This window comes from Desmodus rotundus, chromosome 12 (assembly GCF_022682495.2).
Source record: "Desmodus rotundus isolate HL8 chromosome 12, HLdesRot8A.1, whole genome shotgun sequence".
NCBI classification, from domain to species: domain Eukaryota; kingdom Metazoa; phylum Chordata; class Mammalia; order Chiroptera; family Phyllostomidae; genus Desmodus; species Desmodus rotundus.
This window is the reverse complement of record NC_071398.1, coordinates 65,866,914-65,881,922: the sequence shown is the minus strand read 5'-3', so window position 1 is coordinate 65,881,922 and position 15,009 is coordinate 65,866,914. Positions and strand designations below refer to the sequence as shown.

The 15,009-nt window shown below is 43.7% G+C and overlaps 1 protein-coding gene across 1 annotated transcript in view; it reads right to left on the bottom strand.

The window, feature by feature from the left end:
- The window catches only part of CD101 (CD101 molecule), a 36,584-nt gene extending 22,211 nt beyond the window's left edge, over window positions 1-14,373 (bottom strand). Inside the window, exons 1-3 of the mRNA XM_024570597.4 lie at window positions 14,257-14,373; window positions 5,060-5,440; window positions 3,136-3,549 (exon numbers count right to left, since the gene is read on the bottom strand). Coding sequence (XP_024426365.2) covers window positions 3,136-3,549; window positions 5,060-5,440; window positions 14,257-14,299 — 838 coding nt within the window. The 5' untranslated portion in view covers window positions 14,300-14,373. The remainder of the gene's footprint in view (window positions 1-3,135; window positions 3,550-5,059; window positions 5,441-14,256) is intronic.
- Between the last annotated feature and the right edge of the window lie 636 nt (window positions 14,374-15,009).

The window sequence follows — 15,009 nt, the reverse complement described above, 5'->3', positions numbered from 1 at the left end:
CAAGGGATCCAAGCCCCAAACCAGACCACCCAGCAGCCCAGGGTTCCAGTGCCAGGAAGATAAATCCCCATAACTTCTGGCTGTAAAAGCTAGTGGGGACTGGGGAGGGGGAAGAAATTGCTGGAATATCGGGGACTTCTCTTAAAACACCCACATTAACTTAGGATTTATGCAGACCCATCCTGTCTGGGATTTAGTACCAGGGCAACAGCCGGAAGGGCACAAGTGGCATACGGGGAGAAGGTGAAGTGACTGGAAACAGGGCGAGTACCAGGAGACGGCTGTCTCCCGGGCAAACCTCCAGAAGCTAGGCAGTGGCACTGCCCCCTCTTGGAGCTCTCCCCCCACACAGAGCCACAAAGTGGTGAAACGGGTTGCCCTGCCCTAGCGATCACCTAAGGCTCTGCACCACACAATTTACAGGGGCTTCCACAATAGGCCACACTACTGAGACAGGGAGTCAAAGCAGTGCCACCTAATACACAGCAACAAACACAGGGAGGCTGCCAAATTGAGGAGGCAAAGAAATATGGCCCAACTGAAGAGCAGAACAAAGCTCCAGAAAAAGAATTAAACAAAACAGAGATAACCAACCTATCAGATACAGAGTTGAAAACATTGGTTATCAGGATGCTCAAAGAACTCACTGAGTACGGCAACAGCATAAGAAAGACCCAGGCAGAAATGAAGGATACATTGCATGAAATAAAGAAAAATCTACAGGGAACCAACAATGGAGAGATGAAACTGAGAGTCAAATCAATGATTTGGAACATAAGGAAGAAAAAAAGCATTTAATCAGAACAGCAAGAAGAAAAAATAATTTTTAAAAAATGAGGACAGAATAAGAAGCCTCTGGGACATCTCCAAATGTACCAACAATGAATCATAGGGGAGCCAGAAGGAAAAGAGAAAGAGCAAGAAATTGAAAACATATTTGAAAACATGATAAAAGAAACTTCCCTAATTTGGTGAAGGAAATAGACATGGGAACACAGAGAGTCCCAAACAAGTTGACTGCAAAGAGGACCACACCAAGACACATCATAATTAAAATGCCAAATGTTAAAGATAAAGAGAGAATCTTAAAAGCAGCAAGAGAAAAGGAGACAGTTACCTACAAAGGAGTTCCCATAAGACTGTCAGCGAATTTCTCAAAAGAAACCTTACAGGCAAGAAGGGGCTGAAAAGAAGTATTCAGAGTGATGAAAAGCAAGGATCTATAACTTAAGATTACTTTACATAGCAAAGCTCTCATTTAGAATGGAAGGGCAGACAAAGTGCTTCCCAGACAAGGTAAAGCAAAAGGAGTTCACCATCACTAAGCCATTATTATATGAAATGTTAAAGGGACTTATATAAGAAAAAGAAGATCAAAACTATGAACATTAAAATGGGAACAAATTCGCAACTATCAACAACTGAATCTAAAACAAAACAAAACATGCAAACAACGAGAACAGGAACAGAGTCATAGGTATGGAGATCATTTGGAGGGTTATCAGCTGGGAGGGGGAAGACAGAGAACGGGGGAAAAGGTACAGGGAATAAGAAGCATAAATGGTAGGTACAAAATAGACAGGGGGAGGTAAAGAATAGTATAAGAAATGGAGATGCCAAAGAGCTTATATGTACAACCCGTGGGTATGAATTAAGGGGAGGACTGCTGGAGGGAATGGGGGGTACCAGGTAGAGGGGGGGAAAAGGGGAAATACTAGGTCAACTGTAATAGCATAATCAATAAAATATATTTTAAAGAACAAGTTTGCTGAAGGAGTTGATCTTAAGCATTCTCACCACATGTGTGTGCGCACGCGCACACACACACACACACAGAGTAACTCTGTGAGGGGTGAGTGTGTGAATTAGCTTGACTGCAGTAATCACTTCACAATGCACACATATGTTAAACCATCATGTTGTACACCTTAAATATATACATATAATTTTTACTTGTCAAAATAATTAAAGAAAAATATAGACTGTTTTACATTTAAGACAATCGTTTCCAAAGAGAAAAAAAAAAACAGCACATCTGATATGTCCCCATAGGGCTCACTGATTACAAGTTGGGCACTTAAGGCCAATAGGACAATTTTTTTTTAATTCTCATCTGAGGACAGTTTTTCATTGCTTTTTGGAGAGAGAGGAAGGGGGAGAGGGAAACATCGATGTGCGAGAAAAGCATTGATTGGTTGCCCCTCATACACGCCCGAAGAGAAGATGGTCCGCCCCTGGAAGGGGGTGGGAGGCTGGGGGCAGTCAAACCTGCAACATAAATATACGATCTGACCGGAAATCGAACCCACAACCTTTCAGTGACGGGATGATGCTCTAATCAACTGAGCCACACTGGCCAGGGCACCAACAGGATGATTGTTAATGGAATAAAACAACACTCTTGCTTTAAAAGAAAGAAAGAAAAACTTCAATGGTCATCCATTGGATCACCGCGGTCAGCAAGGATATAAATGGCTTTAGTGACCTCCTCTTATTGCACCAAAGCCTGTGTAGAGGGACCTGGAATCACAGCCGAGGCTTTCTGCTCACTTTGATGACAATGCCAATGGACCATGAAGAGAGACACCATTCCAAGCTGAAAAGGGGTTGGGTGAAAGGAAATCCCACCACTGACTGAGACGAGACTTCACACTGGAAACTGCAGTTACTCTGAGGCCCAGGTGTCTGTGGGACTCAGCAGTTCTCAAAGGCCAGCTCCACCCCTCAGTGGTGGGGTGACATTGGGCAGAGCATATAGCATGTCTTGTAGGATCTTCTGAACCGTTCAACAGATCTTAGCCCCCACAGACCCTCCTGTGGACAGAGCCGAAAACTGAATGTCTTACAGGTACCACCCATGGACATGAACACCAGTGTGGGGATTGACTGTAAGAGTGGGGGGGCCTGGGGGAGGGGGCGCAAGGGGAAAAATTGGGATAATTGTAAGAGTATAAACAATTTTTTAAAAAACCTTAATGTCTTTCTTTTACTTATGTTTCACGGACATCAAAAGGAAAATTTACTCAAGCTTCCTAAACGATTTCTTTCAGATTCAACAAAAAATTAGACAAAAACAAAAAGTTATCCTGTAAGTAACCAGTGCCAGCCTATTAATGAATTTTCTGAGATAGTTACCTGCTGGCTGGATCCTCAGAGTCGTTTGATCGGTCTGCTTTCTCGTGATGACCGTCCAGGTCTCGTCCGGATCCTGAATCCATTCAGCCGCCTCACAGAACAGCTGGCCTTGATCTGAGGGCCGCAGGCTCCCTATGGACAGCCGGAAGGTAGCGGCCCCGAGCTTGTCGAGCCGCACGTCACCGACTTCGAACCTCTCTGTGTACGAGGGGCCAGGCATCAACATAAAATCTCTGGAGAGGGAAATAATCTTGGTGGCTGGACTTTGTCCATCCTGCATCAGGTACCAGGTGACAGACAGGTGGGTGTGCTGAGCGGTGGCTTTGGCTGCCTCACAGGTAAGTTCCAATGGCTCACCTTCCTCCTTGCTGAGGGTCTGGGGACTCATGGCGGCAGAGAGGGTGTCTGGAATCACTGGAAGTGAAGAAATGATGTGAATTGGTTGGCCCCACGCCTATCAGACTGGCCTCCTTCGATGAAGATGGTGCCCTGACCTGTCATCTCTGAATGCATGCTTTGAGTTTCTCTTCCAGGAGCCCCGTGTCCCCTATTGCCAATGCAAGCGCTGGCATCGGTGTACGGCAGCCGATGGAACGCAGCAAAGCTAATGGCTCACTGATGTACTGAGCCCTACTTCACATTTTTAGCATGACCTGTAACCAATTTTGCTACTTGGACACAGAGTTTTAAAAGGGGAAAAGCCCTGGGAGCTAGAAGACCTAAATTCTGACCCTAAATCTGTCTCTATTTGACTATATGAACTGGAGCAAGTCACGTCACTTCCTTGGGCCTTTATAAAATAAAATTCTGAGACAATCGGTCATTATCTGCCATTCAGAGCCAAAATGCAACCCTTACAAAAGTTTTTTTTTAAAGACTTTATTTATTTATTTTTAGAGAGAGAGGAAGGGAAGGAGAGAGAGATAGAACCATCAATGTGTAGTTGCCCCTCACACGTCCCATACTGGGGACCTGGCCAGCAACCCAGGTATGTGCCCTGACTGGGAATTGAACTGGTGACCCTTTGGTTCATAGGCCTGTGCTCAATCGACTGAGCTACACCAGCCAGGGCCAAAAGTTTTGATAACTGTCCTACAACCTTGTCATTCTCTCCAGGAAATCACACAGCCTGAGCTTGGGGGAAGGCAACACTTAGATTCAATCAGGGAATATTTACTGAGCATCTACTCAGTGCTAGCCCCTGTGCACAGAGCTGTGATAAACATTCCCTTCTCCTGGAGCTTAGGGTGAGGTATGAGAGAGTAATCTACCACCCACATCACCACATAAATGGGTGAGTGCTAGGAACAGTGGTGTGAGTAGAGCATCAAGAGGAAACAGAGGTTGGAATACTGCCCAAGACAGTCGGGACAGGTTCCACAGCAGAGGTAATATCTAACTGGGTTCTGAAGTATACGTAGGAGTTTGCTAGGCTGAAAAGGGAGTGATAAGATATTACAGGCAAAGGGACAAGATGGTAATTGAAGAACTGTTACCCTCTCCCTTCAGGTAAATATGCTAGAGAATGGTAGTTTGAAAAGAAGCATTTCCAAGTGAATGACTTATCACTTGTCATATTAATACGAGCTCTTATCAAGTGGAAGTTCTGCCTCCGAGAGGAGACACAACATGGTGAGAACTCTCAAAGCTTTGTTGTTATTATCAATCTATAGGTAGCCAAGGACGTGGCCTTGGGAAGACCACACCCTATCTCAATCTTCACGGCAATGTTGATCGGAAAAATTGAGAATGTTAGAAAACATGAAATATCTGCTTGTGACAAATCTCCAAAATATCCGGAGGGAAACGTGGGATCTTATACCAAAGCAAACAGCACAATATAAAGCGCGTCACATCGCAACGTACTGTGACGATGGGGGCTCTCCCTCCTGGGCGGGCTAGCAGAGGAGGGCAAACAGCTTACCATTGAGCGTAGTCTTCGCACTGTAACTCCCGTAGTATTTTTCATCGGTGTTCGGGGTGTGACACTCATATGCACCAGAATCCCTCACCTGGAGCTTTGAGATGTGCAACAAGACTGAGTTGCCCTGGACCCTCTCCACGTAGATTTCCCTGCTTTGCACCCGCCCTGCATACTTCGCATAAGAGAAGGCGGCATCTTTGGTGCTGATGATCTGAATTTCTTGGTCCGGAGCTGTCGGCAGGTAAACAGACCACTGGAAATGCTGCTCGGAAGGTCCCTGGTGGCCAGTGACATTGCAGCCAATGCTGATGGGGTAGCCTTCAGCTCTAAACAGCGGTCCTTTCTGAACTGTCACTTGTCTCTGGCCAATGCTGAGCTTAGCTTGCAAGGAGGAGAAAGGAAGGGGAATAAAAATAGATTAGTGTCCCAGTTCCCAATGTGCCACCTTCTGCAGCTCCCTGTATTACAATTCTAGTAAATGAGATTGCAGGTTAGTAACTATAATCAACCCAAATGTTCAACACCTTCTTCAGGCCCAGGAGCAGAAGAATGGCCCGATGAGTTAATTGTTCTTTCATAACTTTAACTTCCATTGCAATCTCTAGTCTCTTAAAAACAAGTCTGGCTTCATCCATGTATCATGGTCCCCACCATGACACATATCTGCTTATCCAAGTGCACTTATTTTAAAGTAAATACGATGTATGATGATGATTCACCTTTCCATTATTTTGGGGGAGAACTGAGCAGGTACTTCTTTAAGCCTCAAAGTCTTAGGTAGCTTTTCTCATAGAAGTGATCAAAAATCTCCAGTGCCGCCCAGGGGACTGCACTTTTGCCTGTGGGTTGGTTGGAACTATTTGTAGCTCTTGGCCATGTCTGATGTAATGTCAGCTAAAATTAGCATCTGAAGAGAGAGCAGCACTTCCTTTCTATACTAAGGAGTGATTTTTGTTTTGTAATTTTTAAAAGAGCCACTACAGCTTTATTGAAAAGCTTCATAAAGATGGCCGTCGAGTCCAGCAGGATCTGGAATCAGAATTTATTTTAGTTCTTCCCTTACCCCAAATTTTTAGTTGGGACCACTATGGAATGTTTCCGTTTGGGACAAATCTCATGTATTAGATTTAAAAGAGAAACCATTATTAAATGATAATGCGGTGGGAAGTTAGACAGGTATGAGCAGAGTAGGAACAAGGGGCCAGGTACTGAAAGCTCACCAGGGTGGAAAGCCCTGGGAACCTAGCAACAGACAACTGTAGGGTGGGATCTTGCCCCCAGGGTGACCTCTCCTCCCCTATGATATTGCTGGTCTTTCGGCTGCTCTTTCATATCAGCTGAACTTTCATACCGCCAAATGGTAGACCCCCTTAGAGGAAGGACAAGAGGGCCAAAAACTAGCCTCATACAAAAGCCCCAGCATGACCACTTCCTCCTCAAGCATTACGCCCTAGAGACAACATGTAGACCTGAGCTGTGTTTCAGCTCCAGGCCCAGAAAAGCAGCAAGGCAGGCAGGGCAACACGGTGGCTGACATCAGGACCAGCCACATTGACTAATGAACCCCTGCCCTGGTGCTGACCTATCAGTGGAGACCATGACCCTGAAAGGACGCACCTGGGGAGCTGATGAGTATTGTATGGAGGACCTCTTCTGGGACCTCCCCTAAGACCCCCACCTTTAAAAGCCCTTAGGGTGAAGGACCCAGGGGCTCTCTGGCTCTCTCTCTCCCCCTCCCTTTTTCCCTCACTGATCCCCAGACCACCCCCCAAGCCCCAAGGGCCCTTCTTTTGCCTCTGTACCTTGTTCCCTGAGCCCATTTCTCCTACAGTTCACTTCTTCTACCTCTGGGACTCTCTATATAAACTTTCTCTTATAGTTTGAGTCTTGACTCTGAATTCTTTCTTAACCAGTACTCAAGCACCGAGGTTTCTGAACCGAGGCTTAATAGAATACAATGTTCTGGTGCTGTTTCACTGCCAACAGAAACATTTTCTCTGATACATTTTGAAAACCAAGCATTTTGAAGAAATTAAAATGTGTGTATTTATTATGTTAATTTTAAAGGCTAGTTTGTATTACAGAAAGAACAAAGACCAGATGACAGAGATGCCGCAGGGTGAGCTAGATCTTTCCCCAGGGTGAGGGCCAGTGGAAGGGGAAGGTGGAGAGACGGCAGAAGAGGTCACAGGCTGGGAGAGCCGGTCTGAAGGAATGAACGGCATGGGGTTCATAAGAAGATATGAAAGAAGCAGAGCGTCTGTTGAATTTTGAGACTCTACAGGACAAAGAGTAAAGGAGACTGAAGGGGAAAAAAAGTGAGAGAAAGGGAAAATGACATAAGAGACCATGTTGAGGCTGAGGATAGAAATTCTGGAATGAAAACAATTCTGATAGAAGGAGCCTCCAAAAGTGGGCAGAGAGGGTAAGCGGTCACCTGACACAGTCACCTGCAAACTGCACATGTATGTGCTCAACGCAAAACTCGAACACAAACATCCAACCAACCCATCAGCCAGCCACACACATTTCCAGTAATAATTTAAAATACACGAATTTATTCATAAATCCCAATATTCTATTTATTTTATATTTACATTATGCCTAGAAAAAGAAGTTAGACCAACTGAGAAAATTTTAAATTACTGCTTACCAAAAAAGTTATACCAGAGAGGGATTTGGGAACATTTTCGGCAAAGCCAGCCAGCCTTACACTTGTATCTTAGAGAAATGTGTGCCCTGTGCACCAGGCTGCCCGTGAAAGAACGGCCACCGCTGTCCTGTTCATTGCAGCCCCAAACTAGAGACCTCCGTGTGTCCATCAACAGTAGAACAGGTGAACTCAGCGCATGCGCGAACTGGAGTATCATACAGAAACGAAAGTGGATGGGCCTTGCCAGGTGGCTCAGTTGGTTGGAGCATCGTCCCGTACGACAAAAGGTGGCAGGTTCGATCCCTGGTCAGGTCACATATCTAGGTTGTGGGTACGGGAGGCAACTGACTGATGTTTCTCTTTCTGTCTCCCCCTTCCTCTCTCTCTAAAATCAATACACATATCCTTAAGTGAGGATTAAGAACGGAAATTAAAGTGGATAAATGCACCTAGTTGCAGTAATATGAATAACCATGTTTAATAAAAGACGCAAAATACTTTTGAATCTTTTTGACTATACAGAGAATGATTCTATTCTTTATAAAGTTTTAAAACAGGTAAAACTATGCTGTATTATTTAGTGATGCAAACACACAGGGCAAAAAAAAAAAAAAATTTAAAGGAAAGAAAAGAAAAGCTAGGAAGTGGTTACCATGAGTCAGAAAGTGACCATGTGTCACTTTTGGGGTGGGGGGGGCTGCCATTTGGATGGGGCACGTGGCAGGGGGTGGGTGCTCTAGGGTCCTGGCAATGTTCCATCCATTTCTTGACCTGGGTAGTCATCACACAGGTTTTACTTTTTACTTATTTGTTCAACTGCACATTTATGTTTTATTAGCATATTTTGTGTTCTATTTCACAATAAAAAAGTCTTTAAAAAGTGTGGTTTCCGAGGTACCACTAGCCTGTTTATATCAGGGCATGTTTCCACCATGTTGTTTTTGGTAGCTAGGAAACCCCAACATTCTGCATGACTTTTCAGAGAGATGGGTATACCGCACTTAGAACATTTTATTGTGAAAACCAGCATTTCCTTTTCTACTGCTTTATTTGCCAATTCAATAAATATTTATTCAACCATTAATAGTATTTCTGATGCTTCAGGGACCAAGATACAAAGAAGAGTTTGAGATCGTCTCTGACTTATAAATTTTATAATTTGGTCAAGTAGGGTAATAGTTCTGACAGAGAAATATGATAAAAATGCTTTTGGAATTTTGATGAAAGAAGAGATCATATTTTTTTGAGGAGGGATATAGGTCAGGCTTATAAAAGAGACAATATTAGAAATGGACGTTAGGGAATTGAAAAGATTGTAACAATTTAAGTGGGGAGACAGAGTCTCTTATGTAACAAGACTTCACGAAGAGACTGAATGAGTAGGAATCAAAAGACTTGTTAAAGGACATAGGGAGTAATCAGTCAGATTAGGGGATGGGTCACATGAAGACTAATTAATAGAAGGAGGTAAGACTAGGGGGACATTTGGGTCCAGAACATGAAGGATGTGACTTTCATGATTCAATGTTTGAACTTGATGGATTAGGCCACGGGAAATCCACTGAAAGTGTTTGAAAGGTCTTAGGAAAATTAACCTGACAGTTGTGTGTAGGATGATGGAAATTAGAAACAGATATGATGTAATTATTGTAGCCCAGGAGAGAGGTGACGAAGGCAAAAGGAATGGCAAGAAAGGGACTATAATTTATTGAATTGGCCAAAAAGTCTGTTTAGTTTTCTTCTGTAAAATAAAAGACACAAATTTCACATTCACCAATAACTTTATTAATTTGGATATTTTGAGTATGTCAGTTATCTCCTGCATGGTATAACATTGATTGTTCTCAATTAATGTCTCAATTTGATCGTTATCAACTTCAACTGGTCTGAGTGTGGAGCATCATCCAGCGAGAAATGTCTAGCACAGGACTTCACAAACCACTTTTGACACATTCAATCAGTCACAGCGCCTTCTCCACACATTGCACAAATCTTTTTTGCATTTCAGTTCTGTTTTTACCTTTCTTGAAATAATAAAGCATAATATGCTGAAAATGTTACGTATTTTCTTCAAACTTCAGTATTAAAATGGCTACAAAAAAACTCACCAATTTTGATTTTTTTAAAAAATGCACACTGATATGACAGCTGTCACAACACAATCTAACAAAATTGTTTCAAAGGAACTTAAAGATAACGAAGCACTACTAGAACCATCTTACAGAAAAAACCCCAACAAACTTTTTGACCAACACAATAGAAGCCACTGTGGTGATAAAATCTATTTTTTCAGTGTCTTGGGTGCTTGGAGGTGGTAGGAGTGAAAGGAGGGATGGGAAGTAGGAAGAAATACAAGGTAATACCCAGGTTTTGTGTGGGTGACTGGGAGGAAAATGGTACTCTATCACAGAAATAAGGACATCAGGAAGAGTCACTATTGTGTGTTCAAAGGTGAGGAAGAAGATAATGCAATTAGCCTCAGAAATACTAAATTTGATCATCATGGAATAAACAGGAAAGATATCCAGCAAATATTTGGAAATATTTAAATATGTATATTGGTGCTTTAGAGTCTTCAACCCTTTGAAAATATGTATATTTTCATCCTGGCGAGAATTCTATGATAGTTCCATATTTAGCGATGTCAAAACTGGTAAACATTAGAGCCAGAGTTGAAGCTAGATTTGCAAATGCCATATCTCTGCCTGTATCCATTGTTTCTCATGCCTTCCTGTAATTGCTTGTTTGTAACTAGGGAGAGTTCTGGGCTAGGGATGCAAATTAAGCTGGTTACACAGTATTATTGGGAAGTGTTATGGAATATAAGGAAGAGAGTTAAAGAGAGACTAATAGAAAATCTCTTTATTTAGGGGGTTAGATGAGGAACAAAACTATTGAAGGAAGAGCTAGGGAGATGAAAGGGCAGCTGGGACAGTGACTTGGAAACCAAATGAAGCAAAACGTTCCACTAAGGAAGGGCTTGTCAGCCCTGCAGAATGCTGCTGAGGCTGAGGAGTCTAAAGGGAGAGCAAAGCCTTTTACTGTAATGATGAGGGTGTCCGTGGAGACCTTTGTAGAAGAGATTTCAGTCAGGCAGAAGCAGCAGATTTCAAGGGTCAGAAGCCAACCAAGGAAGGGTAAACTACCGCATTTCGCCACGTATAATGCACACCCACGTTTCAGTACTAATTCCTGTGTATAATGGGCATCCTTAATTTTCCCTCAAAAATTTGGGCAGAAAGTGCACATTATACATGGCAAAATACAGTCCTTCAAGAAGCTTCATGGAGAAGGGAAGAAGAGGAATAAGATGGCAGCTGGGAAGAGTCGCTGGGTAGGAAGCAGCAGTGAGGGCTGGGCTGGACGCAGGTACCATTGAGAGATGGATGACGCTGGAGAAAGGATGCTGGTTGGAGTTCCTAGCAGAGGTGTGAGGTCAAGAACACGATTGGGATGGTAATGCTTTCTCAGAAAGGCAAAAGACATTGCGTAGAACTTTCACAGGTATTTTTGGGGTCGGAAGGAATGAAGATGTCAATTCAAATGTCTATGCATTGCAATCATATGCGGAAGCACTTGATTACAAATATATTCGCTGTGGGATGTCCGGTACATGTTTCTCCTCCTCCTAAAGAGTAAAATACCTCGGAGGACTATCCCCTTGCTCTCTCTTTTGATGGAGCGTTAGATACCCTCGAACGGCAGCTCAAGGTCTCACTGACCGATGGGCACACAGCTTGGTGCCGACATACCACATCGGACTCATACACTTAAAACATGAAGAATTCCTCGGTGGTATTGGCTTTTTCAAAACTATCACTGGAGTTGCCAAATTTGCCATTCCAGTATTATTTGAATGGAAGCTATTAGGTTGAACCACATAAAATGGCTCATAATTGGCCATCTCTGATAAACAAAAATAGCAACTTCAAATGATTCCACCTTATAGAAACCCTACCTGGAGAACATGCCATTCTTTTCTTTACACACACAAAAACCTATATGCGTGGAGGCTGGGAGAGCTTCTGCCCATAATTTAGTGCATTATTGTTTCATGAATACAGTTTCAGTAAAACAACCAATATCCCTACCCCAGGACCCTCCCATGTTAATGGCTTTTATTTGTAGGGCATCTAGTTAGGGTGAGGGGTGACAGATCAAGTACGCAAAGCTAAGGGCTAAGTTCAGGAGCTCATTCACCCTTGACATTGACCTCATCTGGCATGATACAACAGGATTCATCGGTCTTTATATTTACTAAAAATATAAATAAATTAGGACAAAGCGTATATTTGCTAAACAATGCAATTGATCAATTTGTCATCACCTAATTTCTTTCATTCCCCCCCTCAATATTTGAGAAGACTAATAGCAGGCTTCTGAAGTTTTTTCAAGTTACTTCCTGATTTATGTGTTCCTCACTTAAAAACTGTGGTTCTATACAAAATTAGCGGTGAGGATGAGTCAGAATTTAGAAGACAGAAATATACCGTCCAGCATAAAAATAATGCTTCTTTTTTATTTCAAAGCCTTTTATTACAAAATCATAAGCAGGTAATTCTGTAAAACAGTATCACACTCAGGCACACCCTATGACATTTTAGGTGACATGTTCAAATTAAAAGTATAAATTATTACACCCGTATTATTACCCTACCAACTGTACTCAAGCAGACATTATTTCTTCCAGACCCTGTGTATAACCCAGTGTAGGCCATTGTTTAAATGGGTTAAAGAAAGGATGACAGTATTTTTGAACTGTGGTTACTACTTTCTTTCCCCCAGAACTTCCAGCCTGCTCAGAGAGAGACAGACAGACAGACAGACAGACTGGGAGAGACAGACAGAGAGAGAATTTGCAATTGTCTGACTTGCCCAATACAAGTCCCGCTTCCCTTCACACGAGCCAAACACACCCCTCAAACTGACAAAGCACATACGCTTGCAGGGGTGTCCACCCCGCAACCTGCAGGCTGCATGCAGCCCGGGATGGCTATGAATGTGGCCCAACACAAAATTGTAAATTCACTTAAAACCTATTTTTTGCTCCTCAGTTTTCATTAGTGTTTGTGTATTTAATGAGTGCCCAAGACAACTCTTCTTCCAGTGTGGCCCAGAGATGCAAAAAGTCGGGCTCCCCTGCACCTAGAGCATCATACTCAGACAACTGAACAGCACAAACAGGAACACATTTGCCAGCAGTCCCCAAGAGCCCTCCCTCACAAGCCCACCTAGCCACCACCTCCCAGGACAGTCCAGTGGGCACTGATCACCCAGCACATAGTCCTAGCGATTTTCCTACAGGCCACCTCTCACCCTGTCCAGCCCCGATCTGACCCTCACCTCACATTATCCAATGGTCCTTGCACCAGGAGCCCAGTTCAACCAAGCCAATGCCTATTAGGTACCTGCTTGGCTGAACGCTGCACCCTTTTTGTGCTTAGCCACAGCCCTGGTCACACTGGCTACAATCTGTTCTGCTTCCCCTGTGGCTCCAGTCATTCAAATCCCTGCGCTCACTCAGTCCCGTCTCTGTAAAGCAGCTCTCAACCTGGGTTCACATATGGGATTAAAGGGTCCACCAACCTGGGCGGGGAAAAAACCCTTACACTTGCATTTTCACTGATCTTCCTGGAAACTCAGTATTTCCTTCAGTCATGAGTGCAGAAACACACCATAAAGATTTTCACATCACATTACACTTGCTGCAGAGATCCTGAAATGTTGTTCATATTCATTACTATGAATGTGCTGGTTAATAGAGCACCTGTAGGTTGTTATGTAATGCGTAAAGGAACAAATAAGTGACTACATCACCAACTGTTTAAAAAACATTTTGATACCTGCATTTCAATATGACTGATTCCCCCTATAATCCTTTGTATTTTATTTTATGCACTTAAGAAATGATTCTGAGGTGGGGTCTGTGGGCTTTACCAGATGGTAAAGGTGCCCCCAGCACAAAACAGTGCCTGCTCCCTGCTCTAGCTGCTCTGGAACCATGCGGTTCCCTGCCCAGTTCATCCGTTCTCCTGTTTACCTTCAAATGTCCCTTTCCTCCCCCTGCGCCCCCGTGTTCCAGCCCGTACAAATGCCCCCGGGCTAGCTAAGGCCCCTGCATAGATTCCCAGTAAAGCCAAGTGAGTCTCCCTGCCCCTTCTCAGTCTCTCACTAGTCAATTCCCACTCCAGCACAGGTGAAGTCCAGAACCTTCTTTTAGCTTAGCCTCAAACTACTAAGTGCTTTCCTGACCTTTCCTTCCGTCCCCAAGGCACACTTACCTGTCAAGCTCTGACATCAGGCAAACCTTAAGATGACGTCTCAGTCTGGGAAGATAAGCTCCTTCCTATCTCCAGGGACAGGCTAGCCCAGCAAGACGAGGGAAAAGCAGAGCCAGCAAAAATCGGGCCTCAGAGACAAATGTCAGGAATCATTGCCAACACCAGAGGTGTGTGGCCAGGGTTTTCATGTTGAGACCAGTTGTCCTGTTCCATCACCCAATAGCCCCAGTGACCAGAGAAACATGCAGAAGAATGACACTTACTCAGAAAGAGAAAGAAAGATGCCACACCCGAGGTGCGTGCCATTTGGACCAGTACAGGTCTTTCCAGGCAGTGTCGGTGCAGCGGCTCAGACGCCGAGTGACAAACGCTACGGTCTCCCTGTGAAGGCAAAGAGGAAGCAGTGGTTTCCAGCCCACTGAGAAACACTGAGGGCTTGCAAAAAGCCAAGCTGGTTGCATCATGGTTCTTTGCTAATTGCTCCAGTTTGGGTACGTAAGTTATCTTCACGGGTAAGTATATGTTTACACAGATAAAAATGCGAAAATATAGGCCTCCTCCTGGCCCAATATGCATCAGCAGGTAATCCCAAGGGAATTTAAGCAAACTGAATAAATTTTTTAAAAAATCAAACAAATGTTTTTTCTTAGCCCCAACCTCTCCTCCCATCGTGGGAGAGGGAAGGACTGAGAAGTGGCAGAACATGAACCTGGGGAGACATAAGGCAACCGTGACGATGGCAGGCCCTCGGGACAGGCTGCCTGGCTTTGCATGCAGATTCTATGTTGAATAGCTGTGCGATCTTAGAAAAGTTTATTAACCTCTTCTAACCCTCATTTGTAAATAGTACATGTACCCTGTAAGATCGCTGTGAGAATCGAGTGAACTAATTTACTTAAAACACTTAGAACAATATACAGTATCTGGCACCTGGTAAGTGCTCAATATATATCAGCTACCTTCATTTGACATTTAGGTAAATCTTCTCTTGCCCAGTGTGGGCCTGGGCACCAAGG